General features: G+C 48.2%; 1 protein-coding gene across 1 annotated transcript; it reads left to right on the top strand.

Moving 5' to 3' along the window:
- The first annotated feature begins 1,044 nt into the window (after positions 1–1,044).
- Positions 1,045–27,205, top strand: HGD (homogentisate 1,2-dioxygenase). Its single transcript, XM_074927710.1, has 14 exons — positions 1,045–1,059; positions 7,002–7,073; positions 9,582–9,670; positions 11,401–11,506; positions 15,432–15,491; positions 15,954–16,045; positions 17,129–17,163; positions 18,340–18,419; positions 18,536–18,635; positions 20,883–21,007; positions 21,603–21,707; positions 22,868–22,994; positions 26,102–26,283; positions 26,899–27,205. Exons 1-14 carry the CDS (start codon positions 1,045–1,047, stop codon positions 27,028–27,030), a joined length of 1,320 nt encoding a protein of 439 aa, XP_074783811.1. The 3' UTR covers positions 27,031–27,205.
- Positions 27,206–27,303: the final 98 nt, after the last annotated feature.

A 27,303-nucleotide genomic window follows, 5' to 3' on the forward strand; every position in this document is an offset into this window, starting at 1 on the left:
TCTTGCTGGCTGCTATGGGGGCCACGTGAGCTGTAACTGTTTTGGGGAGAGAAGGCTTACAGGATGCTCTAAGAGAGGAGGAGATAATAACTCCAGGGTCACACTCAAATTTCAGTGTGTGACTCCTAGAGATTTCCTCCTGGCAGGACTTAGAGTAGAGCGGGTCATGGAAAGGGAAAAAAACCCCTTATTTTTTTTTTTTATTCTTTTTTTTTTTTTTTTAGGAGGAGGAGGAGGAGAGCTGAGAATTCAAAGTAAAAAAAAAAAAATCAAATAAAATCAATCGATTTTTTTTTTTTTTTTTTTGCAACTTCTGGAAAGGCAGAGCTACTTTCATTAGTATTCTGCAGCTAAATGCTTGCTGCTGCTCCTTCCTCAGCAACAGCTTTCTTGAAAAATATTCATATTGCACAATTTATAAGTTCCCCTCACTAGCTCTAATCACAGGAATACAAAATCTTCCCCTACATTTGGTCCCAAAATGCTGTGTAATGTTGCCACACAGTGTTTCACAAATATTATTACCTTCACCGGGACAGGGTGTGATCCTTTCTATCCCCAATACAACATGGCTCAGAAGCATAATAAACAAACATTTGTTACACATTTAGGGGGCTGTATACGAAAATTGCAAGGGGTATAATTTATGAAAGAAACTTGTAAAACAGTTGCAAAAATGGCTCTTCTTTGTTCTTAAACACCTTGTCTTCTTTTTCCCCCCATGTGTGGGAATGAAGACCCTTTTTCAACACCTAAGGACGAAAAAGAGCAGTGAGGGAACCCAGTGGCCCTCACCCCCTGTTCATTATCTTCAAATCAATCCCGGGGCTGGTTCTGTGGAGAAGGGCTGGTGTTTGGTTAAACACAGACTGGGCTGAGCAAACAGGTTGAAAACTCCCTTGGACTTTCTCACTTTCAGCACTGTCAGCCTGCCACCAGCCCGGCTCGGTCGACCAGCTAGAAGACTTTGCTTGGCAGGCTGCTTTGGCCAGATACCTGCTTGGGGTTTTTGTCTACTCCAGAAGGAGGAGGACCAGGAGGAGGATGACGGGCTTGCAGGTAAGGGATCGGGCACCTGTGACCCACCAGTGATGGCTGTGGAATCCCCTTCCCAGCTGACACTGATTTTTTGGCATCTGTTTCATTTTAATGTGCCCCTCTTTTGTGTTTCAAGGTGTGGTTTTAAAGCTTTCTCTTAGGAGAAAGGATTTTGCTGTCTTCCATCTATAAATAGGCTTTTCTATCCCTCTTCTGCCCCTTTGGAAATCATTCTTGACCAGGCTGTCCTAGCTCAGGACCTCGTCATCACGGGATTTGTCCCTCCCCTACTCTCCGCACCCCCCTCCTCCCACCCCAGCTGCCAGGGGTGTGTTTCACCCTCAGCCTATGAAATCTGTCTGGCAACATCTGCCCAGATGTTGCAACCCTGGCTGCCATCTTCCCTGGCAGCCAAGAGGAGCAGCAACTCCATTCTGGACCACCTTCTCATTACCCTGCGCAGGGCACGCTGGCAGAGGGGCTCCAGCTCTGACCTCCTCTCCGAGCCCCAGTGAGGCAGCCTGCTGGAGCTTTCACTGCCACCATTTGCCAGAGCATGGGGGAGTTTTGGGAGAAGAGCAGGTTGTGGTGGGTTTTTATGGCTCATGCGTACAGACACAAGACTCGCAGCCCTGAATTCATCAGCACCTTGCCTTTATTGTGGGGGTGCGGCCTCCCTGGGGCCATCAGGATGTGTGAGTAATGCTGCAGTGGGCAGGAGTGGTAAGGGCTCACCCCACAACCACAGAAGGTCTCAAGAGCTTGTGCAGGACCATCATGTTTCTCCCCAGGCTTCAGGGCTGTCACTGTCACTAATCCTTTTCCTAGCTCTGGATATGCCTGATATATATATATTTAGATGTATGTATGTGCTCCTTTAACACCTTCTGCAATGTTCATTATTTTACATAGTGGTCTTACAGGTTTTCTTATTCATCTGTCACAGAATCACAGAATCATGTAGGTTGGAAAAGACCTTGAAGATCATCCAGTCCAACCATTAACCTCACACTGACCGTTCTCAACTCCACCAGATCCCTCAGCGCTGGGTCAACCCGACTCTTCAACCCCTCCAGGGACGGGGACTCCCCCCTGCCCTGGGCAGCCCATTCCAACGCCCAGCAACCCCTTCTGCAAAGAAATACTTCCTAAGAGCCACTCTGACCCCTGCCCTGGTGCAACATGAGGCCATTCCCTCTTGTCCTGTCACTTACTACTTGGTTCAAGAGACTCACCCCCAGCTCTCTGCAACCTCCTTTCCGGAAGCTGTAGAGGGCAATGATGGAAGAGAAGAGTCTTGTCTCCTAAAGAGTGCTTTCTCCTCATACAGTAAAATTTTGCCGTGCCTCTTCCTGACCTGTCCCTGACACCTTCCAGCTCTCACCATCCTCTTTCAGCAGAGCAGCCTTGCCCTGGTACCACTCTGGATAAGTGGCCAACTGGTTTCTGTCATGTCTGTGACAGCATCTTCCATGTCCATCTTTGACTCATTTCTAGCAGACCCTAACACCTTGTTGACTGGTGTGACTGCAGGTTGAGCACAGGTCTACCCAGAACTGGCCACAGGAACTGGCTGCTCTGCCAGTAACTCCCCTCTGTGATGCCAATATCCCTCTGTACCCCATCATCACCTCACCTCACTCAGCCCACTGTCTCTTGGCAACTTTCCTCCAAAACCATTGCCTCACCCTTCCTCTCCACAATTCCTGGCATCTGTCCCTCTTTTCCCTCCTCCACTAAATGCCCTGACCCACCCTGGAGCTGGGCAAGTCCTTTCAGAAAGGGTCTGACCCTGGGTCATCCCCAGCACTTCTGGAGGAGAGGGTTGGTGAGACACTGGGGAAATGGCAGCTCCTGCCAGGGATATTGGCCCTGTAGCACCTGGGCAGCACCGGGGCAGAACTCCACTTTGGGTGCTTTGATTTTACCTCACAAGGAGACTGTTGAGCCCCACATGGAGGGTGAAAAGCCTGCTCTGCTCCTTGCCCCAAATGCTTGTGTCCCCATTTCTGCTGCTCTGGTGTTGACTGAGCTGATACAAAATGCCCTGCCTTTTGTCTCGAGATGAATGTTGTTTTCCTGTGTCCTGCAGCAGGAGCTGATAGAGAAATGTATTATGCAGCATTTGAAGAAGGGCCTTAATTATTTTGCAGTCTATGTGTTCAGACTTCAAATGTGTTTTTCCCATGCCTGCTGTCTAATCCAGTGAACAAAAGGTTACGGTTTATAGGTCAGAGCACAACACCCATTGCGAGCACTCTGCTTTGCATCCCAGTTATTCCAATCAATGAGCTTTGCTGAATTTTTTATGCTGTGCTGGGCTTTTATCTCTCCCATTTTATTGAAAAATGACAAAACAAAAACCAAAGCAGAGTCAGATGAATTCCTAAGATCCCGTTTGCATAAAAAGCTACAGGATCTTGAACAAAATAACAATAACACTAATTAAAAGCAGAAGTGTAAACAAAGGACCACAGAGAACTTTTTATTTTACAGAGGAACCACCAGGCCGATTACCAAAATAGTTCCCATCAACCTGTCTGATCTGGAGTTACTCCCAGCATGGCTAGGAACTGTGGAGGCCAGGCAGGGACCTAGGAACTGTGGAGGCCAGGCAGGGACCTAGAGTGAGATCGCTTTGGACTAAAAACCCGTTGATGTGCCATGGAAAATAAGGGTTGGTTTCCATCTGTCTTAGATTTTGAGCCGGTGCAGGTGCTGGGTGGGCAAAAGGGGTCATTTCTCCTGGCTTGGGGCCACCCTGCACAAGTCAAAGTGTGAGGGGGGCTCAGAGAGTTGACAGGAGGAAGGGCTGTGGTGTGCCATGGAGGTGTTTAAGAGTCGGGTTGACCCAGCGCTGAGGGATCTGGTGGAGTTGACAACGGTCAGTGTGAGGTTAATGATTGGACTGGATGGTCTTCAAGGTCTTTTCCAATCTACATGATTCTGTGATTCTGTGCCTGGCCTTTGTGCCTCTGGTCCTTACCAACCTGCATCGGCAGAGTCCCTGCGTGGTGCCCCGGAGCCCTGGAGCACACTGTGTTGTGGGGAGCTGGTATGGCACAGCTAGTTTTGGCAGCCCAAGTGAAGTTTGACACTGATCCCAAAGGGCATGGAGAGGAGAGAAGCTTCTCTGAGCTGTGCCACAGGGAAAGACAAATTAAAACAAGCGAATGAGAAAAGCCACACTGAACTTCCAAGCAAAGCCTTGGAGCCACGCTCAGGGTGATAAATCACCAGTAGGATGACATCTCCTCTCCTGCAGCTGCAGTCCTGCCAATGTCTTTTTTTCAGCCCTCGATGCAGTTACCTGAGGATTAATTTTTTTTTTTTCTTGGCAAGGAAGAACCTATTTGACCAAACAATGATGCAGCAGCTTCTGCCCCCACTCTCAGGGCAGAGGGCCGATGCCACCCTCTCCCGAACACCGGCTCTTCCCTGAGTCAGCATTCCTGCCCCAGCCCACCCAACCTCTGCATGGCTGGGTGATGACCAGCGGCTCTGCAGCCCCTGGTGATGCACAGCCAAGGAAGGCAAAAGTTCCCACTCCATCAAGCCCGGTGGGAAGCTGCTGGCATCACTTTCCCCCCACGAGCCAACCACCTGTGCAGGGCCAGGCAAGGTGCTGTGCAGCACCATCACAGACCTGCTGGCACAAGATGCTTGTTGCTGAGTTGGTTTTCTTTCCTTCCCTCGTCCCAGCAAATAGAAGCAAAGGGGCTTTGGGGGATGTGGATGGGCAGGCCAGCTGTGCAGGTTTTTTCACCTGGAGGACAGGGGATGGATTTCTCACCTCTGTGCCTCCTTCCCTCTTTGCCCCAGTGATGTGGCAGGGGGCTGCCGAAGAGCACACACTGGTTCCCAGGTACTCCAGCCTACCAAAGAACCACAGACTGTCCCCTCCCAGCCCTCCACCAGTCTTAACTCGAGCATTTTGCAGGTGATGCTCAGTACAGCAGCCTGCACGTTGCCTTAACGCTCTCCTTGCTGTGCTAATGGTAGAGCCTGCCGGGCCTTGCTGGCTATGCTGCCAGAAAATGAGCCTGCCCCCCTCCTCCTCCTCTTCCCATTTTCCTCCCCTTTTTATCAAGACTGCCCCCCCAGGGAAATGCTCCCACCACCTTTGCACTGCTGGTAGAAGAGGATGCAGTGCGGAAGTCTCAGTTAATTCTGGAACTGCTGCAGTCCCATCAGATATTGCTGCATTTCCGTTTAAAAGAGGGAAGGAAAAAAAAAAAAAAAAAAAAAAAAAAAGGAAGGGAAGGGAAAAAAAAAGAGAAAGAAATGCTTCAGTACAGTACACTTGCCAAGGCTGCTTAGGTGACCTGCTGCTTTGCATATCAATACGTTTCTTGCAGAACCCAGTGGTGAGCAGGGTCCTAGCGATGTATGTTCATTTGTAAGGAGAGAAATGTCCCCCCAAAACCAACTGAAACCAAGATGTTTTCAGGTTCAGGCTAGGCAGGACTTTGAGCCAGCCTGGCTCCCCCAGGAACGGACTTTCTTACAGGTCACTGAAAGGTGCCTGAGGAAAGCACATGGTTTGTCAGGAAGCTTCAGGTTTGCTTTCTGAGTGTCTGCTACACTGGGGGGGGGCTGCAGATTGCACAAGGCTGAGAACCCTGGGGGAAATAATTCAGGCACTATAATAATACAATAAACCAGGTATTTGTGACTCCACCTTTGTGTCAGAGCTCTGCCTCCCGCACCGAGAGATGGTGCCTGCTGCTTCCTGGGGTTTCCCAGGGCTGGACGCCCCGGGCAGATGGTGGGGCACAGCAGCATTGCAGTGCCGCAGCCACCCCGTCGCAGCAAGCATGCATGTGTCAGCCAAGCGTTTGGGCTCCTGGGCTTTGCCATCCCAGCACCGCTGTGTGAAGGCAGATGAGTAGCCTGGCTACTCTTGCAGTCAGTAGAGAGGAGCATTAATATTTAACTCTCTCCCCAGGTCATGGAGCTGAACCATCGATTGCTGCCAAAACACCTCTGCGTTCACGCAGAGTTCAACAGAGTTGCTTCGTGCCTTTCTGTAGCATCTGAAAAGACTGTATTTACATTTCTGTCAGTGCAAAGCTAAGGTCTCTGTTATACCTGCTTCCCTTGTGTGTCTCAGGTTTACTGTGGGGATTTTCTCAGTGCCACAAATCTGGGAGCCGCATCCTGTGGCTTTTAGCCGTGCCTAGAACACAGCAGCTGTAGGCAGGGCAGACACAGGAGGGCATGCAGGTCTGTTCCATCCATGGGTGTCTCAGGTTGACATTGCCCTAGAAAACCAGATTATCACCTGGCAATGGATTAATTCACCCTACTACCATGGTGGACAGTTCACACCCAACTGGGTGATACTTATTTAGGGCAAATCAGTACCATAGTTTAAGTCCCAGCTGAGTTTCTTTTCCTCCCTCATCCCAACTACATCCTGACCTTTTTCTTGATGATCATGGGGGTGTATCGCAGGAACCTGGCAATGAAACGGCTCCCAAATTCAATCCCTGAGCATCTGAGGAGTCAGTGCACAAATCTGCAAGGCAGTCTGCAGATTTTGGAACATCCATGATTCAAGCGAATTCAGATTTAACTTGGATGGTGCTAGCACGCCTCCATAATGTTGATGTGCAGTTCTTCCTATACATCACCCTGTTGTTCTTGAGTCTGACTGTATATGTGATATTTGGTTTATTTCTTAAGTGCCTTCATGGTGCAGAATGTGGTCAAAATAGACATGCAGATTTAGCAGAAGAGCAAATCTTGTCTGGCTTCCCAGTCCACCACACGGTTAGCTAACGAAGCGAACCCAAGAGCTGTGAAAATGGTCTGTGGCAATGGGCAAGTAGAGCACTTGAGAAAGTCTTAATGCATACATACGGCCCGGAAAAACGCACGAGGAAGCAATAGATGGGTTGTTTGGATAAATTTTGCTTGTGTTTTCAAAACACTGATGAGCTGTGTGGTTTATTTTACAGTACATGTCAGGATTTGGAAATGAACATGTTTCGGAGGATCCACGCTGTCCAGGAGCTTTACCAGAGGGACAGGTACTGAGTTTTTAAAAGTGCTTTATTAAAATGACATTGAATGGAGTGGATATCTGTTCCCTGGGCTTCTTTTCATCTTAATGTATTTACTTTCTCTCTGCCACCACAAAAGTCTCCAGGAATCTTCTTTATGCAGGACTGGAATAATAAGACGCTGGCAAAACTCAGAATTAAATATTTCCATTCATAGTTTCTAATTTTAAGTTACTCTGAGCTTCCAAGTCTCACCGTGAGGGTTAAGACTTGCCTAAATTACCTCTGCTCAACAGCAGGTTTTTTTCCAAAAGGAGTCTGCAATACAAGGGGCTCGGTCACACTGAGAAGGAAGCCATCAACTCTGGAATAAACCAGAGCAGAAGTTTGAAGCTTGGCAGAGAGACGGTGCTCACACAGGAGAGGCGGCTTTCAGAATTTCTGTAGGCATTGAAGCCGATGAAGATGACTTCTAAGCCATTGGCAGGAGAGCAGCTTCTTTGTAGGGAGGTGACATGAATGCCTGGAGTTATAAACTGATTCATTCTTAAAAGTATCTTCTGAACATGTTTGATGAAAATAAATTATATTTTAAAGAAAGGAAATGTGACCTATGTGATGCTAGCCACGCAGTCGGCAGAGGCAAGAACGAAACCCTGACGAATTAAAGCGCTCTTATCTCCTTTGCACTGATCTCCTTTACACCAGCACACATTTTGAGGCTGACTGTGCCCTCCCTCTGATCTCCTGTAATCCCTTGGACTCAGATGGTAGCACCTGATGTTTATTCAATGACATTCATTGGTGCTCCTCTTCATCCTCTGTGCAAAGAGGCCAGCAGAATTAAGGTCAAGTGGGGAGCTTCACCCTTTGCTTTTCCTGAGTTTTCTGAATCTCCCCAGTTCTGATGTTTTACACGTTGTATACCAGTGTGGATAGTAACACACAACACAAGGACACGTTAAATGCATATGTATGTCCCCTAGGTCTGCATTGCAGCCTGTGGTGTATCCACAAGAAAGATAAACTGATGTGCTGGATCAGACTGATGGCTCAGCTGGTGCAGTGTCTTGTTTCTGAGACTGGCTATAGCAGATGGGTGGAGAAAAAAATGTAAGAAAGAGGCACCTTAAAACTGGGAGATCGATAGTGGTGGCTGCTGGTCTGAACAGGCAGTGGACTATGGTGGATGTGCTCCTTGTGATTACCCAGTGCAGCACCACTTTCCAGAGGAGGGAGGACCCCTCCAGCTCCTGGCTGGAGTACATCTGGACAGAGTTTGGACTTGGTGTCAAAAGAGTTTACAGATAAATCTGAAAACAAGTTAGACAAAAAAAAAAAAAAATCTCCAGTCCCAGGGGTGGATCCTTTCTCCTCTGCAGTATTTATAAGACTGGCATCTGCAGTAGTGCTGGCTAAGATAAAAATGACAAGGGCTATTGATCCCCCTGCTTCACTGCATACCCATGTTGACAAGATGGAGTTTGAAGGCTGGAAGCTACGTGTGTTATGAGAGCTTTACCTCTTCCTTCTGCCCACCTGTCAGGGCAGTGCTTGATACCGTATGGATGGCTGATCCGCTCAGCCACAGCGGGATGACAGGATGCTAAACTAGACCTTGCAGGAGGGAGATGGGATAGCAAATGGTGTATGACTGTCCCACCGGGGTATTTCCTGCAGTTCTTGGATGCCTTTGCTTCTTGCTGATCTCAAACAAATAGATACTGGCCTACTTAGATCAAAATGTTTAGTTTCTGTTCTCTGAAAAGGAGGAATCTGTCCTTCAGTTATGAACTCACAAAGGCTGCTAAACCTGTGCTAGTCGTACCCACGGCTCTGCAAAGGGGGAAGTGCCCACTTTGTACTCCAAATGAGGACTGTCACTGTGCAGAAGCCCTGTGGAAAAGCAAAGGTTCCCACACAGGTCAGTCCCATTCTTGGGCAGCAAACAGCAGCACGACACCAAAACGCCTGCTCTGGGCACCCCTCCCATGGGCAGAGGGCAGGAGGAGAAGGGGGCGTTTAGTGCGTAGGGTGGAAGAAGCAAAGGTGCAGGTGCTGTGAGTCTTCATCAGCTCTCTGTAAAGCTAGATAGACATGATGCTCTGGGGCAACACCTCTGTCTCCAAGAGAATTTTGCAGAATAAGAGTCTGCTTTGAAGTCTGTAAATGCTGGGAATAATCCCCTTTTCCTCGACATTCCTGTTGCTGATCCTACCGAGCACTGCCTCTTGCAACTTTCTCTAGTAGCAGGCGTGTTGCCTCAATGGCTGTGCCAACTACTTAGGGCACTTGTGTGTCCTCTTGCATGTGGGAATGGAGTTTGGGGTCTGGCTGGTACTCACGGGGCACCCAGCCTCACAGGAGCAAGAAGATACGACTACCAGCTCTGATGCACAGACTCAGGAGCACAGTCAACACCGTGGCATCCAGGTGTCAGGTGTGGTGCTGGGGGGGGGTGGGGGGGGGGGTGTCCAGAGTTAAATCCCATGCCACTGACTCTCACTTCTTATTCTTCCTTCTCCTCCCATTCAGAATAACCCACAAGTCTGCCCATATGGCCTGTATGCTGAACAGCTCTCAGGCTCTGCCTTCACCTGTCCCCGACCCACAAACAAGCGAAGGTACTGTGACCCCCCAGCAGCGGGTGGGTGATGCAGGGTGCTTGGGGTGAGTGTTGAGGAGCGATGGAGAGGCTGCCTCTGTGCTACCAGTGCTTTCTGCGAGCCCAGACAGGTGAAAAACCTCCATTGTGCACTGGGAGGGGGGCAAGGGCAAACAAACACAGGAGAGGAAGAGGAAAGGCTTCACTGGGGTGAGTAGATTATGAAAATGCTGAGAAAGAGGATATTGGGATGGGAAAGAAAGTGGTTTTCTGAGAAAGGTGAGGAAGGGGAGGGGATGTTCACGGCGGCCAGATGGTCCCAAATAGGTTGTGTGTGCTGTGTGAAACAACCTTGGGGACTCAGCCCTGATACCACTGCAAAAACATCCCTGCTGTGACTGGCGCTAGTAAGCACCCGATGGACAGTGTCAAAGCCAAGCCTCTGAGCAGGACTCTCCTCCTCCTCCTAAGGAGTGCTCCTGCATTGCTGGTCGGGGCCAGTGAGGTGCTAGATCAGGCTGTACCTGTTTTGGGTCTGGCCAGGGGTTCAGACAAGTGTCAGGCACCCAGCATGCTGCTTACCACCCCATGTTCCCACCGGTGCTGGGAAAAGCTTGTTCCAGCCTTCAGCAAACATCCTGGAGCTGTGTCCCAGTCATCATGCTCTGTCCATAACCAGATTGAAGAAGATGGGTTTCTTATTTTCCTTCTCCCGGGCAACTTTTCTGTCCATGCTGCTGTTCATTCAAATGAAAGGCAAATGCATCATCTGAGCTGCCTCACAGAGCTCTGCTCTCCAGGCTGGAGCCAGCTCCTAGTGTGTGTGGGAAAGGGATGAATCATTGTTTGCTGCACGAAAGTGTCCTTGATGGAAATTTTCCAGCTCTCAAGGGAGAGCCCCCTTCTCCCACCCACCCAAACTGCAACCACCTCTGTTAACACATCAAAGGCATTGGCAGCCCCGCCTAGCTCAGGCTTTCCTGATTAACTCTGCTCTCCTGCTTGATTAAAGGCCCAGCTTTGGGCATGGCTGCATCTATGCATGGCATGCAGATGCCAGTCAGGGCCACCAGAGTAGCAGGGGCTGCAGCCATGGACACAGCAGGCAGCAAGGAAGGAGAGTGATGGTCCAGGCAGTGGTGGAGGCATGAGGGACCTCCTACGGCAGTAGGAAGTGTCATCCCACATCAAACTCTGGTCTTCACTACATGGGCTCAATGATGGTCCTATGGGCATGGCTCGCCAGGCATAGGGTGCTACTTTCAGTAATCCCTCCAAATCCAGATACTGGCTGTGACCTCCTGTCTCCTGAAAGCTCCTCTGTACTTTCAGTTAGACTCTGTGCTTGTCCTTGTCTTGTCTGAGCTGCTTTGTAGGTGTGTTTAAAAAGGGTTTTTTTCCGCCTCAGAGATTGCTGTATTTCTGCAATAGATAAAGCTGTATCTTTAGTTTTTTATATACGTATATATATCTGTGTGCATAAATGTAGACATATAATTATATGTAAACACACATATAGACATTTATCTACATGTAACAGCATATATTTATATTTAGAGCCTAAAATAAAAAGCAATCTCTCTGGAAGTCTCTGGCTGTGAGCTGATGTTTAACATTTAATATGCATTTTGGTCCAGTTGACACCAGTGTAAATGTTATTCATGCCTTTAGGAGCTGAGTCAGCCAGCAGCCACCCCAGAGGGTTTAACCTCTTCCCCAGGCTAATCCAGGTCTTTTCCTTCTTTGTAGCTGGCTGTATCGGATCCTCCCTTCAGTCTGCCACAAACCCTTCAAACCTCTCAAGGAGGGGCACTTGACACACAACTGGGATGAAGTTGAGCCTGACCCCAACCAGGTAACCACGCCAGAAAGAGCCCTGGGTTCTGCCTGGAGGACAGTTGAAATATTCAGCTAACCAGGGATGCAAAGGCACTGAGAAGCAAGAGGTCTGAGGAGCTGGAGCTAGGAGTCTGGCCCACACAGAGCCTGGGGCCTGACTGCCACCCATTGTTCCCCACATATGGGTCATCAAAGGAAAGACAGCCCTTGACATTATGCTTGTTGCTTCCCACCTGGATGGATGCTTGTGCTGCTTCCCAGGAGGGCTGCGGTGTCAGGGTTTGATCTGTGCTCTCTAGCATCTCCCTTGGGGACTCCTGTTGTCCATCTCTCAGACTGCTCTCTTTTCCTCTTCAGTGTCCCCCAGGAAAGGATCATCTTGCCTGAGGCTGGCAGCATGTCTCTGCCATCCATCCCCTCCTTCCCCGTGCTTTCAGAGATGCTGCTGGCTGCCAGCCCATTTCTCTGCAGCCCTCGTGGGAAGTCAAGCTTCATTCTGGAGTCACACAGAGACATGGCATTTTTCGTCTTCTGTTACAGCCTTGCCATCATCTTTAATCATAATTTCTTCCCTGCCAGCCCCAGAACATTTGGCTTTGCTAATCTGAGTCTCTCCTCCTGCTGTTCTCCTCTCAACATCATCTCATGGTCATCGGTTCTTACTCCTCCCAGGTTTTGCCCCTTGATGCATCATCTTTAGCCAATTTCCAGCCTCCTGGCAGCCTCACCATTTGTCTAAGTACTTTCCCAGTTCTGCTGGAATATGTTTTCCAGCCACTGACCAAAGACCAGTGACAGGCTCATATTTACGTGCCTTTGGTGCTCCTTCCACATGAAGCTCCAGCTTCTGTTACCACCTCATCCATCCCTGATGCCCTTTTCCAGCCCACATCTACCATTACCATTATGATTACAGTAATTCCAGGATGCCTGGCTCTCAAGCATCTCGAGCAATTTACATGTAGTATGTCTTTTACCTAAGGGAACAGCAACAAAGCTCCTGCCCAGTCCCTTGCCACTTTCACTGGCAATGATCAAACCCAGAGGGGTTATTTCCTAGCAGTAAGTGGGAACCATCTTCCTGCTTTCCTTCTCATCCTCTCTGAAGCAGAGCCAGAGACCAGGTTCAGTTTGTTGGACAAGACTGACTCTTACCTGGGATGTTTTGTGTTTCACCCAGCTCCCTTAAGGAGCTTTCCTGATCGTCATCCATCTAAAAGGATGGCAATATGGAGGCGCCTTATGCAAATCCTGTTGAGTCAATGGGAAAAAATATCCTTTAACGTTGCCCAAAGACAACAGCAGAATTATAAAAGGCACAGGGAACAAAACATAGAAGTAGACAAAGGTGATTAAAAAATACTGGGTGGCAGCCATGCAAGAAATCCTGAAAGAGAAGAAAGCTCTTCAGCCTGGAACAGACATGATCAAGGGAAGCTATGACTGAGTCAGGAAGAAAATGAATAGCAATAACAAATGTCGTGTTTAAAAAAAAAAAAAAAAAAAAAAAAAAAGGCAAAAAAGCATGAACTGTGGAACTTCTTGCCAGAAGATGTAGGTGTATTCAGAAAGTGATTGGACAAACCTTGGAGAGATAAAACCTATGAAGTAATAGTAAGCACAGAAATGTCATGTCTCCACAGGCTCAAGTATCATACAGCAGGGAAACAACACTAAAAGCTTCCCCATTTTAAGCGCCTGGTGCTCACTGGTGCTGGCTGGTTTGGACTTCTCTTCTTGCATTGCTGAAACCCAAATGCAGCAAAGAGGTGCCAGACAGATGGCGTGCAGAGCCGTGCAGTGGCTTTGCAGTTTGCAGGTATTTCAGAAGAAAGGGGCCAGACACCATTTTCAGTTGTGATCAATGGACTGGATGACAAACTGATTTCCCACTCTCCTTGTCCCACAGGAATGACAACTCTGAAGGTGTCCTCAGGGACCAAAGTGAAAGTCAAGCTGTTATACAGGAACTGCACTATACTTATTACTTCATCTGTAGACCTACTGTCATCTTCCATATTCCTCAGTGAGAAAATCTGCTTCCCTTGAGACCTTCTTTATACCTGACATTTAAATCTCTTCTTTTGCCTGTTCTCCTTCCCCCTCTCTCCCCCAAGTCTTCAGGGTCTTCTACCTTTGTCCCTCTGTGTGTCCTTTCTGTCAGGAAATTTTCCAAATTTCAGGAATATTTCTCAATCATTTCTGTCAACTGGGTCCCAATTCCCAACTTCGAAGGTTAAAACAGTTGTTAGAGGAACGGTTCATCTTGAGATGCCACCGCTGTCCTTCACAGCTACCATGAAGTGAACAGGAGCTGGGGGAGGTCCCACTGCTGGGGGTGGCAGCAGGCTCTGGAGCACCTTCTGACCATGTTTTATGCTGGCTCTGGTTCGTGTCTGGAAGGCTGTCTTGGAAACCAAAGGAAAACATGCTTTAAAGAAGTCCAAAAGCAAAACCTGAGGTTCAGAACAATCTTACTGGCTCATTTGTGAGGTGTCAATACCTTGCAAGGGTCACACCTGATCTGCTGGTGGGTGTGTTGTTTGGTGTCTCCATCCAGAATACGCAGCTTCTCCAGCAGCCTCTTCTGCTCTGCCCAGCACCCCAGCAGTGTGACTCTGAGCAGGCACCAGCACGGAGTCGCCCAGGACTTCCAGCGAGGAAAATGTGCCTCTGCCTGTCAGTGAAAGGGATGGGGGGAGGAGGGGACAAGAGATGGATCCAATTGTGATGACTCAGGGTGGCTGCAAGGCTGTGGTGGTGGGACGCCTTTGGAACGCAAATAGCATCGGAGAGTAGAGCGGAGAGGGCCAAGCTGTGGGGCCAGGCCTGGGTGCAGCTGATTAATTAGCGATGAGCCCCTGCTTCGCTCATCTTTACTGGCAGATGCACTCACTGGACGCAGTTGCCTGTTTCCTCCCAGGGCTGGCTCTCCAGGAGAGCCTGACAAGTCACCTGGGCAACCGCATTTTGATTTGCATTTGGAAAACTTCCATGAGGCTTGGGGGACATTCATATCTTTGTATCCCTTTCAAATATAGCTGAAATTTCACATGGTTCAGGATTTTGGGGAGCAGCAGGCAAAGACATAGAGTGCCATAAACTTAGTTTTCTGAAGGCATCAGCCTCAAAACATGTCAAGAACCACCAGGTCGGGTAGCTAAAAGCAAGAAAATGTTCTCGTGGATGCCCAGAGTCACAGGCACTTTCGTCTGGGGTCAAGTGTATCAATGCAGAGGGAATGTATCTGCAGCTGGCCACATCAACATCCTTCTAATTTTGGGTGTTTGGGTCGGTCTGCACTGACTGTCCTCAGTGAGGGGCTCTCAAATGCAGCACCTCGTTCCCAAGAGCTGCAAAGACCCTTAATATTATATTAGCAGTAGTAAATTCTTCAGACTCCTCTGACACCTTCTGCCTGAGGATCTTGACAGGTTTTGCAAGAAGTAATTAGGGCTGCTCGCAGCTCCCACTCATGCAGGTAGAGATATTTCTGCTTTGGATGTGGGGAAAATGAGGTGGAGCAAACAGGAGTGTTATGTTTGGGTCATGGAGGGAGTGACTCATCCAGCGCCAAGTGGAGCACAGGGCTGTGAAAATTTGGCTGTGGAAAGCCAGCTCATCTGAATTTCCTTGCTCTCAACAGTGTTGTTAGTAATAGAGGAAGAGACAGATTTATGCTGGTTTGTTTTTTTTTTTTTTAACCTTGACACTACACAGGCCTGCCAATTATTTTACAAAATTATGATTAAAAAAATTCCATAAATCAAAAGAAATCTGTAAACCAAATTAAGCAAGGCAAAGAGGAAAGAGGAAGCTACTTCAGCTAGCAAAGGGCAGGGAAGAGGCAGGGTGACGAGGGTCTGCTTCCTTTTGAATAGCCACCGTTTGTGTTATAACCACTGGCATCACTTTTTTCCTGTTTTTTTTCTGCAATCTAGCTGCGATGGAAACCTTTTGAGATCCCAAAAGCCCCTCGGAATAAACTGGACTTTGTGAGCGTAAGTTGGGGGGACCAAGGCATCTTCCATCTCTGCTCCTCCTTGGGGGGTCGCGGGGCACACGGGATGCTCAGCATTAGGCTAACAGCAGCGGGTTGGACACCACGGGCTTGCAGGGCATCTGTGGGAGGGGAGAGGATCCCAGATTTTGACCAATGGGCAGTGGACTTGATTCTCTTCATTGCTTTTCAAGGAACTCTTTAAAAAACAAGCCCAAATCCCCAGCTCTCCCCAGTCCCTGGGCTGGAAAACACTAGCTTGCATGGATTTTTAAGAAACCCTTAATATATTAAAGAAAAGCCAACATGTTTGGCAAAAGGCCATACGTGGAAAGGCTGGTAGCAGTAAGGAAGTGGGGAGAGGGGGTGAGGCCCAGCAAAAGGGTGGGGTGAGGGGAGGAAAGGGGGCTGGCCCCTGCCCCGCTGCCTGCCGCTCACTCCCAATGGTCTGGGTTTGCCGTAGGGACTGCACACCTTGTGTGGCGCCGGTGAGCCCAGAGGACGCAATGGCATTGCCGTCCATATTTTTGTCTGCAACATCTCCATGATGGACAGGTCAGTAACTGCTACACCAGACTGGCTGCCCGCACATGTACATCTGTTGCTGCTATGCTTGAGTCCTGCTGCTCCCGACATCGCTGTCTCCATGTCCCCGTGTTCCTGTTCACAGTGTCCGTGGCAGGTGTTTTTGAAGCAGGTTGTGCTCCATGGTCAAGCACTGGAGGAGTGGCTGGGCAGCCACCAAGAGAAGAACAGAGCTGGACATGGGGATACAGCAATGTTGGGTCCACTGTTAGAGCCAGGTGCTCTTATCTCAGGGACTGGAGCTACTCCTTGGAGTTCAGCACAGCCTCTGATGGGTATTGCTACCACCTGCAGTGACTCATGGGCGAAGTCACAGAATCATCACGGTTGGAAAAGACCTTGAAGATCATCCAGTCCAACCATTAACCTCACACTGACTGTTCTCAGCTCCACCAGATCCCTCAGCGCTGGGTCAACCCGACTCTTCAACCCCTCCAGGGATGGGGACTCCCCCCTGCCCTGGGCAGCCCATTCCAACACCCAACAACCCCTTCTGCAAAGAAATACTTCCTAATAGCAAGTCTAACCCTGCCCTGGCACAGCTTGAGGCCATTCCCTCTTGTCCTGTCACTTGTTCCTTGGTTCAAGAGATGCATCCCCCTTTTTTCACTCTCCTTTCAGGGAGCTGTAGAGGGCCATGAGGTCTCCCCTCAGCCTCCCCGAGACTAAATCCCCCCAGTTCCCTCAGCCACTCCTCATCAGACCTGTGCTCCAGGCTCTTCACCAGCTCTGTTGCCCTTCTTTGGACACGCTCAAGTAATTCAGTCCCAATCCCCAGTTTACAACACCTGATGCACCCATGGCCACAAAGGCGAGGACCTGGCAGATGTCAGAGGACATCCTTGTTCCAGGATGGGCACATTATACCACCCTGTCTCCTCTGCACCGGCCATTATATTGTATTCACTGACCTGCAAATATAATTTGTGGTGCCAAAAGGGAGTCTTCTGCCATGTCAATCTCCCAGTTCAGAAATCTTCAGCTGTGGTCATGGTGTGTGCAAGTGCCTGTGGCCTACAGCACCTTGACATTGCTGTTCTCCTTTTTCTTTAGATGCCTTTATAATTCGGATGGCGACTTCCTGATTGGTGAGTGGATGCTTTGGCTTTTCCTTTCCCCCATAAGGGTCTACCTGAGTTGCCACCTACCTGCCTCTTTGTTCTTCCAGAGCCTTGGGCCCTATGGCCAGGATTTAGAGGAGAGGGTTAGTTTCACCCTCATGCCACACGGATTTAGTGGTTTGGCACCAGCTGGGCTGTTAGGTGGGTTGCACCACTCCTAGGCAGCTGAGAGAGTGCACATCTGTGCCAGACCTCAACTTGTTTTTTGAGCAGTGACCCAGCTCCCTTGGCATGGTGCTCAGGGATCATTTCCCAGTGCTCCTCAGACTGGTATTAGGCACATCACAGGCAGAGGTTTTCTGAAAAACATAAATCTCATGATTTCTGAACAGCTTACAGCTAGATGCCTTCATTGCTTCAGTCCAAGAGTATTTGGCATGGCAGCTTAGCTGCTGCACTCCGCCAGCCTCAGGCAACCAGACTGCCACGATGAGTGTTGAGGTTGGCACATAAAGTGCATACATGCCGAAAAATATTCCGAGCGGTATCTGAATGTCTGAAGTCTGATGTTTGCTTGTATCTTCCTTGACTGAGGGACAGAAATGCCTTCAGGTCACCAACAAAAACATTTCTCCCATCAAATAGCTATTAAATTGTTATCACTCACCTCCCTCTCTATTGTGAAGTAAAAGTGTCAGGGCAGGTTTTGTAAATCTGCTAGCTTTTCAAGTCGAAATGTGAGCTCACCTGCACCAGGATGGTCACAGAAAATTAGTGGATATTAGCTTCTACCCTCAGGAAGCAGAAGAATTAGTTATTCCCGGACATCTCACACTGCCACGGTCATGACAAGGATGGGTATGCACACTGTTTTATGTGAAGATCATGAGACAGACAGGGATGGCGCCAAATATATCAAGTCCCATTTATTAAGACTGTGAAACAAACGCTACGTCAAGTGACCATGAGGTGATGGATGTCCTAACCTCTTGCAGGTACTTGCTGTGACATGGGGGTCTGGAAGCTCTGCCTCCAGTGCAGGCATCTCTGCTGCAAGGCTCTGCATAGGAGAGGCAGCCCGGTCCTGCTGTGAAGCAGGATCAGAAAGGGCCCATCGTTCTTCCTTGGGTGCGCTGGGGAAGACATAGAAGGTGGCCATCACCATGTTGCTTTAGCTCCTCTGCCTGCATTTTGTTTCCACAGTGCCCCAGCAAGGGAAGCTGCTCATCACAACTGAGTTTGGGAAGATGCTAGTGGAGCCCAACGAAATCTGTGTCATCCAGGTAAGGGCTGAGTGTGCCTTGCCTCTGGCTCAGAGCCCGACACTGGAGCAAGCCAGCTCCTGTGTTTTGCCAGAAGAGTCCTGAGAGGATCCTAGTATCTTCCTATTATTTTCCAGCAAGGAATGCGTTTCAGTGTGGAGGTGTTTGGAGAGACCAGAGGCTACATCCTAGAGGTGTATGGGGCACACTTCGAGCTGCCTGACCTGGGACCCATCGGTAACCATCTCCTCTCAGACCTACAGTGAATTTCATAGGGACAGGCATAAATTGCAAGCCCCAGTCCATCATTTTATATATGATGTAATACATCTTTCCATGGACATGCTCCTTCACAAAGATGCTTTCCATCCCAGAACTGTTATTCCCTCACATCCCCCCCCCAAAATGTGATGGCCCAGTCATCCCAAGATTCCCCTGGCACTGAAGAGACCATTTCTCCACCACCCCCTTTTTCACTTTCTCTCTTCCCTTCTGGTCTGGGAGTCCCCATCTGCTGGCTCTGAACCTGTTCCTACCAAAAGAAACTCAAAAGGCCAATATCTCTGATGCCTCTTACTTACAGATATGGCAATACCTCTTACTTACAGATATGGCATAAACTGGAGTGATAGGATAGAATTTACCTGGTAAAAGGAAAGGCAGATTTCAGAGGCCACAGATATTCTTGAAGCCCCATTATAGATTTAATCAAGCAGGGTTTTTTTCCCCCACCTCTGATAACAGAGGCACTTCAGAGCCTTAGAGCCTAGAGTGCCTTAGTGTCAGAAGCTGTTCCACTTGGAGAATTAGACATCAATAAAATGAGCAGCACAGAACTCATTCTCCTTGGAGAATTAGACACCAATAAAATGAGCAGCACAGGACTCAGATCAGCAACACATTCGCGTCTCCGTGTTGTGCTGCCAGGGCAGATATGCTTTCACTGAGCACAGGTCTAGCTCTCATAAATCACAGATCCTCTCTGCCAGCTGTCTCCTGGTCTGTGCAGTGTCACAGATTGTGAAGGCACAGTCTCTTGCTGCTATGACAAAGATATTGTGAGGGTGCACAGTGTCTGAAGCCCTACCGTCCCTGCTGTGATTTCCCAGCCAGCTTTCTGGAGGTGGTCAGCTCAGGTTATTTCACCTTCCTTATCCCTGGAGTACCTTCCCTCCAAACTTTTTACCAGTAGTTCTCTACTTTCAGAGCTGTGTTTTGGGGTTGGTTGTTTTTCATTCTAGGTTGGGTTGTGGGTTTTCCCCCATTAGACTGGACTTGTTTTATACCTTTCAGTGAGATCTAAAAGACTGGCCATGCTTGAACAAACTGGGTATTATCAATCAGTAACAAGCTTGGTGTGTCCCACCTGAATTGCCATAGCAAAACTGAAGCCAGTCATTCTTGCAATGGGGAACCTACCCAATTTGCAGCTGTTTAATGGGACCCCAGTCGAGTGTCTCTCCTGTATGATGTGCTGGGCATATCTCTTTCCACATCGAGCCTATGCTGATCTTTCAGCGGCCTTCCTTTCAGCCAGCTTTGGTTACCTACCTTCACCCACTTCTTTTACCCTGTGCCTGCTCCACTTGATTATTGATGTTGTTTTTCAGACACTGTTGGACTGGGGTGGTTTTTTGAGTCTCCAAAAGGCAGGGATCTAGTATAACATTTACTTTCTGGAGCAAAAGAAAATGAGTGCACATGTCTGTAAACCTTTTCAGGAGGTGGTAATTATAAGAGCAACTCTTCTCACCACCTACCTGCCTTCTCCTCAGAGACCAAGATCCTTTGTATTTCAGTCTTACTTTATTCTAGCTTCACTTTTCACTTGAAAAAAATGACAGCTGGAGAAAAGCACTGACTGATAAACCTTAGCAGCAGGTAGTAATGTCTGCATTTTTATCCAAGAAATTCAAAGCCACTTGGTAACAATACTAATGAGAAGAAGAATACTTCAGCACCCGTATGGTGCTTCACTTTGAAAATGCACTCCTTAACGCTAACCACCCCTCAGTATGCCCAGAGTCTCTAGGTATCTCTAGCCGTTATTTTATTACTCTTTTTGCAAGCATTCAGAAATGTATTTGGTCCCTTCACAACATGCCTCATCTTCTGCATGGCTAAGTGTCCAACCAGCAGGATGTCCAGGAACAGAGAGCAATTCACCTTCTGTTTTTTACTTAATTACTAGTTCTTACACGCCTTTAATTGAGGGTGATGTACTAATCTTGTTCAGAAGGCAATTAGGGGAGACCTGTCTTAGTCACATAAGGGGAGCATGGACTTAAACACTAGGTTGTATTACAATTGCCTACTCATAGGAGCACAAGAAGTACATGACTATTTTTGGTTTCATGGTGGGCCAAGAAGCAGTAAGGTCATTCAAAATGCAGGACAACACCCACAAAGCCAGGAAATTGCACCAGCCTCTCATTTTGCTAGCAGGTTGCCTGAAGACCTCTGGCATCAATCTTTCTTTTGCAGGAGCCAACGGCCTGGCCAACCCGCGTGACTTCTTGGTGCCTGTCGCATGGTATGAGGACCGCCAAGTGCCAGGGGGCTACACAGTGATCAGCAAGTACCAGGGCAAGCTGTTTGCAGCCCAGCAGGTGAGGATGCCCTGAGAGAACAGGTAACACTGAAGCACAGCAACTGTCAGTGCATGGCTTGGCATATGCAACTCAGTAGCATGCATGTAGTCTCAGGAGGTCCTGCTGGGTTAAGTGGAGCAGGACTAAGCCCTTGTCTTTCTGGGTCATTCCTCTTCCCTTCTGAGGCTCCTCGTCTGGAACAAAGTGTTTGTGAAGACTTGGTTGCCTAAAGACTCAGCGATGATCTTTGCCTCACCGTTTCCATACGTTTATAGTGACAGAGTAGAAAAGAGGAGCTGAAGCTGCTGTGAAAAGCCAGGGTTTTCTTACCAGAGAGCCAATGTTGCAGCTTGTTCAAGCATGGTCTGGACATCTGTAAGCCCTTAGAGACCAAACCCCAGGGGGAGGGCTGAGGCTCACCAAATAGAAATGCTAAGGAACACCACATCCCTGCAATGCTGGGCTGTGCCTAAAGGGCTTCGTGCTCCAGGCTGCCAGCGTACCTCTCACCAGCACTAAACCCATTTTTAATTTGGGAAAGAGCAGTGCCCTGCACATGTGCAGCAGGTTGGAAGACTGTGTATGGTAACCCTCTGTCTCTTTACTTTGGTAGGATTTCTCCCCCTTCAATGTTGTAGCCTGGCACGGGAACTACACGCCTTACAAATACCATCTGGAAAAATTCATGGTCATTAACTCTGTTGCTTTTGACCATGCGGTAAGTTCCGGGGCCGGGCAAGGTAGAACAATGCTTTGTGGATACCATACCATCCCTCCCCACCCCGAGTTCCAAGGGCTCACCTGTTAAAAAATAGGTTGTGTTCTAAGAAACAAGATAAAAATCTCTTGTGCTGCTTTTTCTGGGACCAAACCAAGCTTTTGTAGAGAAAGACAACCTCCTTTGTGGTACAAAGACATAACTGGAGGCTGATCAGCTTCCTAAACAGCTTGATGCAGCTTAGCATAGAATTTCTGTGCCCTGGAGGAAGGCTGAATACTGAAGCCAACACACACCGTGCAACCCAGCAAAGACTTTTACTTGAAATTCTCGCCTTGATTTATTTCTTGCAATTGCACAGACTCTTTCCCCTGGTTCCTCTGAGCCCAGCACTGAAATTTATTTGAAGAGTTGGCAGCTTTCATTGCAATAATTTCTAGATTTCATGGAAAATAACTAAAGCCAAAACTAATGTGAGCAGCTCTTCTAAAAAGGAAACCAGCCCAGTGGGAGAGGTGCCTGCAGCGATGCCATCTCTTGGCACTGCTTCTGCAAGTGGGTGTGCAAGGAGACTGGAGCATTTCTAGTGAGACAACCAACAGAAAGTATTGTTTAAACTCCAGAAAAACCTGACAGGAGGATGGTTTTGGGATCAAAGCCCAGAAAATCACTTTACTGGACTGGAGACTTCAAAAATCCTTGAAGCAAGCCACAATTGCTCTGCCATTTGTTCTTCCTGTTTGTAAACTAACAGGGCTGTGAGGCTAAATGCCCCAGCAGGATGTTTCTGTTCTCTGTAACCGGCTAAGGAAGAGGTACAGTTCTGTGGTAGGAAGAGTGCTGGAGTTTGCCCCTGGAATTACAGTACCCAGTCTTGTGGGGCTGTCCCTTCCCTGCATCTGTGCCAAGGGCATCGTGGCCAGGGCAAGGAAGGCTCTCCAATGCTGCCCAAAGGAAGAAACATCCAGTCTCATCTCTTGTCCCCCAAGTTCAGCATGGGATAGAGATACACAGTGCTGTTACACAGGGTCACAAATCTCAGGTGCTACACGTGTTTAGGCAAAGGAGAGGCTGTATCAGTCAGGTTTACAGGCTGGATGACCTGAGCAGATAGCTCTGAGCCCTGCTCTGTTTCATGCTTTTTGCTTTACTTTTTTCAGGATCCTTCTATCTTCACTGTCCTGACAGCCAAGTCGACCCGTCCTGGCGTGGCAGTTGCTGACTTTGTCATATTCCCCCCACGATGGGGGGTAGCTAACAACACCTTCCGGCCACCATACTACCACCGTACGTCTGCTCTTTGTTGGTTGTGCTTGAGTACAGGACTGCAGAAAAAAAAAAAAAAAAAGCCTCCATTTATTTCAGAGCATGTGCAGGGAAGCAGCAGTCTGATTTGTTGTACTTGGCAGAGTTAGAGTCAGCTTCTTGGAGTCAGTCAGTCCTCCCTGGAAAACGAACAAAACCAAAGATGTTCCTATTTAGAGCATCTCAGGAAAACTCAAAGGTGATGGTCTGGTTGTGTCTGCATAGATGGATGTGTCTGTACTCAAGGGGCTCCCACTGAGAACAGATGCATATTGAACTTGGCATTACACAAATGCATCAGAAATTGACCTGTCATCAAGCCATGAATTGCTTAATATCTCATTAGAGTACATAGATAGAGAACAAGAGAAAGGAAAATACGATATCACAGGTGGTGAGAAGCACAGAAGGATGTAGAGCTGCCCAAGGCCATCGTAGGGTGAGATCAGAGTCACAGTAAAGGAGTGAATTGGCTCTCCTGAGCCCTTCTTCATCATCTGCACAGTGATGGAGATACCTCTGGCATTTAAGAAGACAGAGATCAGGAACTTAGCTCCTTCTCAGGCAGAGAGTTGGTTGATGTTTTGGGAATTTGGTTGCCATCCCTAGAGCCAGTTTCTCTTCAGCAGTTTTTTGGTTTCTTCTTGACAGAGCATGGCCACAAGTTGCATTTAATGGATGCTAGAAATCCAGTTCCCCACGTGGGATTGCCCTTCCAAGGTGGGGATGAGGCAACCTGCTCTCTGAGACCGAGGGGGAAAGCTTGCTCATCCTGCACCCCTCCTGTCAACAGCTAAAAGGCACCACCTCAGAAGCTGAGGTCACTCTGAAGTGCTGAGAGGCTTTCTGCACACTTACTAACCACAGTTTAATAGCTAGTTCCTCCTGCTACTTAGACATATTTCCAAGCATCTCGGGGGCTGGCAGAATTAGCAGTGCTTTCAAGCACAGTAGGCAGCTGTGCTGCCATCTGAGTAAATCCCACAGGCTAAGTCCTGCCCCATCATTCTGCTTTCATTCACAGTAATGAGTGTGACATGGAAACATGTCATCTGACTGGCTGGGGTAGTGCCAAGTCACCTTATTAGACCCTAAGAGGTGAGACACACTGCTGGTTAACCACGATTAAGTTGCTGCTCATCAGCAGAGCTGTGCTGCCTTTCCACAGATGTGTTGTGAACCGTACAAATATGAAATTGTTCAACCTTGCTTCGTCTGTGGTAAAAGACAGCTGAAGTAACTCTCATTCTCTTGTCCATGTTGTGATCTAAGAGTCCCCATGCAGACAACTACCACAGCTACTCACTTGGCCCCAGTACCTCAGCCATAGGCTTGAGCACTAAGTTAGTGATGAGCGGGTCAGTTGTCTACTCTAGCCCAGCCATGGAGGTGCAGAACTTGAGTGGGCAAGGCAGACATTGCAACAGTCAGTTATCAAGACACTGAACATGTCAGTTCCCTCTGAAATCAGTGCTGTGATGAGAATCTTGTACCATTAAGAGAGGCATAACAAAACAAAGCAACTCCAGGGTAGGAATAGCACAAGTTCAGTGCTGCTGAACTCTCCTCTCTCCAAATATTTTACAAGAGGCCTATTTTGTTTGCCAGCAATCCCCTGTTGCCTCCTCTTCTCAGGTGCAGTGGAAATCCTGCGTTCAGAGAATTTTAGTCTACTCAGAGTCATGGTTTTCATCCTGCATTAGCTTTGCCCCAAGTATAAATATAGCAAAGGTGGTCCAAAAATATTTCCTCTAGACACCGCAACAATTTCACATACAAAAGTGGCTGCGCAGCTCATAAATACTGACATAAATACTACTTTTTAACTTCACAACACCCTGCTTGTAGAAAACAACACTGTTTTACCAATAGGGAATGGAGGCATTTGAAGGTTGTTGGGGGGTCACGTAGGAAATCTGCAAACAAATAAGTAACTGGGCTCAGTTCATCTCTTAAGTCCCAGCCTGGTTTCCTACTCACCTGCCCATTCTTCCTAAGTGATTTTGTCAGTCCTGTTGCAGACACGTTGGCCATCCAGCTCTTAGGGTCTGGACAGCAGTCTGAATGAGCTAAGCGCAGTACATGGGCAGGTTCAATGAAAAGCCTGAAACAATCCAGTCTTACACGAGACACTGACAACGAGCGATGAAAATTAATGAATGTTTGCATACATATATAGGCCAACCCTGCTTTGAGGGAAATTAGTTTTGCTGTTAAACATTTCAGACCCTGGATTGTACTTGATGAAGACTAAACTAGTGGTTAAAAAGGGCTATATATAACATAGCTACAGAAGCATGTCCTGGTTTTGCAAAAACTGACCACTAAGCAGAAAGTTGCCATATGGTTTAGTCACATTAGGTCTACCAAAGCTGAAAGCTTGGGACAGCAGTTGTTAGAAGTACTTCCCTTACAGGGAGCATAACTCGGTTAGTACTGAATGATTAGATACAGCCATCCTTACCTGTTACTGGTATATTACTCCATTGGTTTCAGAGGGTCTATGTAAAGTATCCTTCTTCAGAGAAAGACAGAATTTGGCTCCTTGAGAAATAGGTATGTAATACATGAATCAAAACCATAAGGTACTGAAGCACCTGGTTGGACTAGAGTTGGTAGAAGAACATTGAACAAAATTATTTCATGCTTATAACCTGGGCCAGCAGGGAGGCTCTCTCACCAGGCTGTTGGCCTTCTGTGCCTGTAACAGGGATGATTATACAGAACTTCCTTTTCAGCACTTCAAGATCTCTAATCCAAGTCTGTAAATACCAGGTTACACCATACAGTCTGTATGCAGGTGTAGTACTTACACAGCTCGAGGCGGTGGGAAAAGCACAGGTCTACCCACATCAATGCACCTTCATTGGGGAGCTCTGTTTCTGTATCCAGATAACTAAGAGTGGAATGAAACCTGTACAGCTTTACAAGCATCGCTTGTAGGATCCTTGAAGCCTTCTCATGCTTAGGAACCTCCACTCCACCCACTGCCTGGCCCATCTTAGCTCCTGTGTTTCAAGGAACTGAGAGCCCAGCTGCAATGCCTCCTAATCACATTGCATTGCAACTTCTTCTCTATGCCTCTGCAGGGAACTGCATGAGTGAGTTCATGGGACTCATCAAAGGCCACTACGAAGCAAAGGAGGAAGGTTTCCAGCCTGGAGGGGCTAGCTTGCACAGCATGATGACTCCTCATGGGCCGGATGCTGACTGTTTTGAGAAGGCGAGCAAAGCCAAGCTGGAGCCCGAGAGGATTGCAGAAGGGACCATGGTAAGGAGCCAAGGGAACCAGTAAGATTTTGAACACAGCATGGCATAGTGTTGCTGTGCCACTCTCCAAGTATGGCCTAGCTTCTTGCTGGTAAGTTGGAAAGGTACTTGGACCAAACTGCTGCAGCATTCACCTCCCTCACTGATCAGCACGGTTCAATTCCCAGGAGCTTCCCCAGAGATGTGTGATGCCAGGCAGCTTTGATCATCTGCCCACATAAATTGTTGCCTGAGCCGGAAGCGGGGAATTTTCATGCTGATTAATTTAATTTTTGTCTTAGCCTATGGACAAAGAAGCAAAACCCCGGACTGTCCTCCTCTTCCTGTCTCCTAAAATCTAATGATCATCATCAACAGACCTTGAACAAGAGCTTTTGGAACAACCTGGCTTTCCTGAGCATACAGGGAGTCCAAAGTCACTCCTCAGACCTGGTTAATACCGGCATTGCAATGCCAGCTCTGAAGAGCTTTCTCCCCCTGGGTTGATCAGGCTGGAGGCAGGACTTGGCAGAGCTGGACCATGCAGGCAACTCCTGTTAGTGGTAGAGCAGAGCCACCTTGCCTGGATTTAAACTCTCGCTCTCTTGCCCTAACCTACCTTCCCTCTTCCCAACAGGCCTTCATGTTCGAATCGTCCCTCAGTCTCGCTGTCACCAAATGGGGCCTCCAGACCTCCAACCACCTAGATAAAAACTACTACAAGTGCTGGGAACCTCTGAAAAGCCATTTCAACCCTAACTGCAAGTAAAGAGAAGTATTTGTTCCTTGCAGTACATGAGTGAAGGCAGAGAAATCCAGCAGAGCTACATGTGGTGGCACAGTTGACTCGGGCAACACAGCGTGCTCCAGTACAGAATGGCATTTCCAGCAGCCACCGAGCCATGAAAATGATCATTCCTATGTAACTTTGGAAATGCACTAAAAACCCCACCATTATTCTTAACTTTCAAGTATCCAATTAAAGCTTTCCTGGTGACATGCTGAAAAGTATTTGCACAGCTCTCACCAAATGTAGTTGGTG

Source organism: Athene noctua, chromosome 1 (genome assembly GCF_965140245.1).
Source record: "Athene noctua chromosome 1, bAthNoc1.hap1.1, whole genome shotgun sequence".
Classification (NCBI taxonomy): domain Eukaryota; kingdom Metazoa; phylum Chordata; class Aves; order Strigiformes; family Strigidae; genus Athene; species Athene noctua.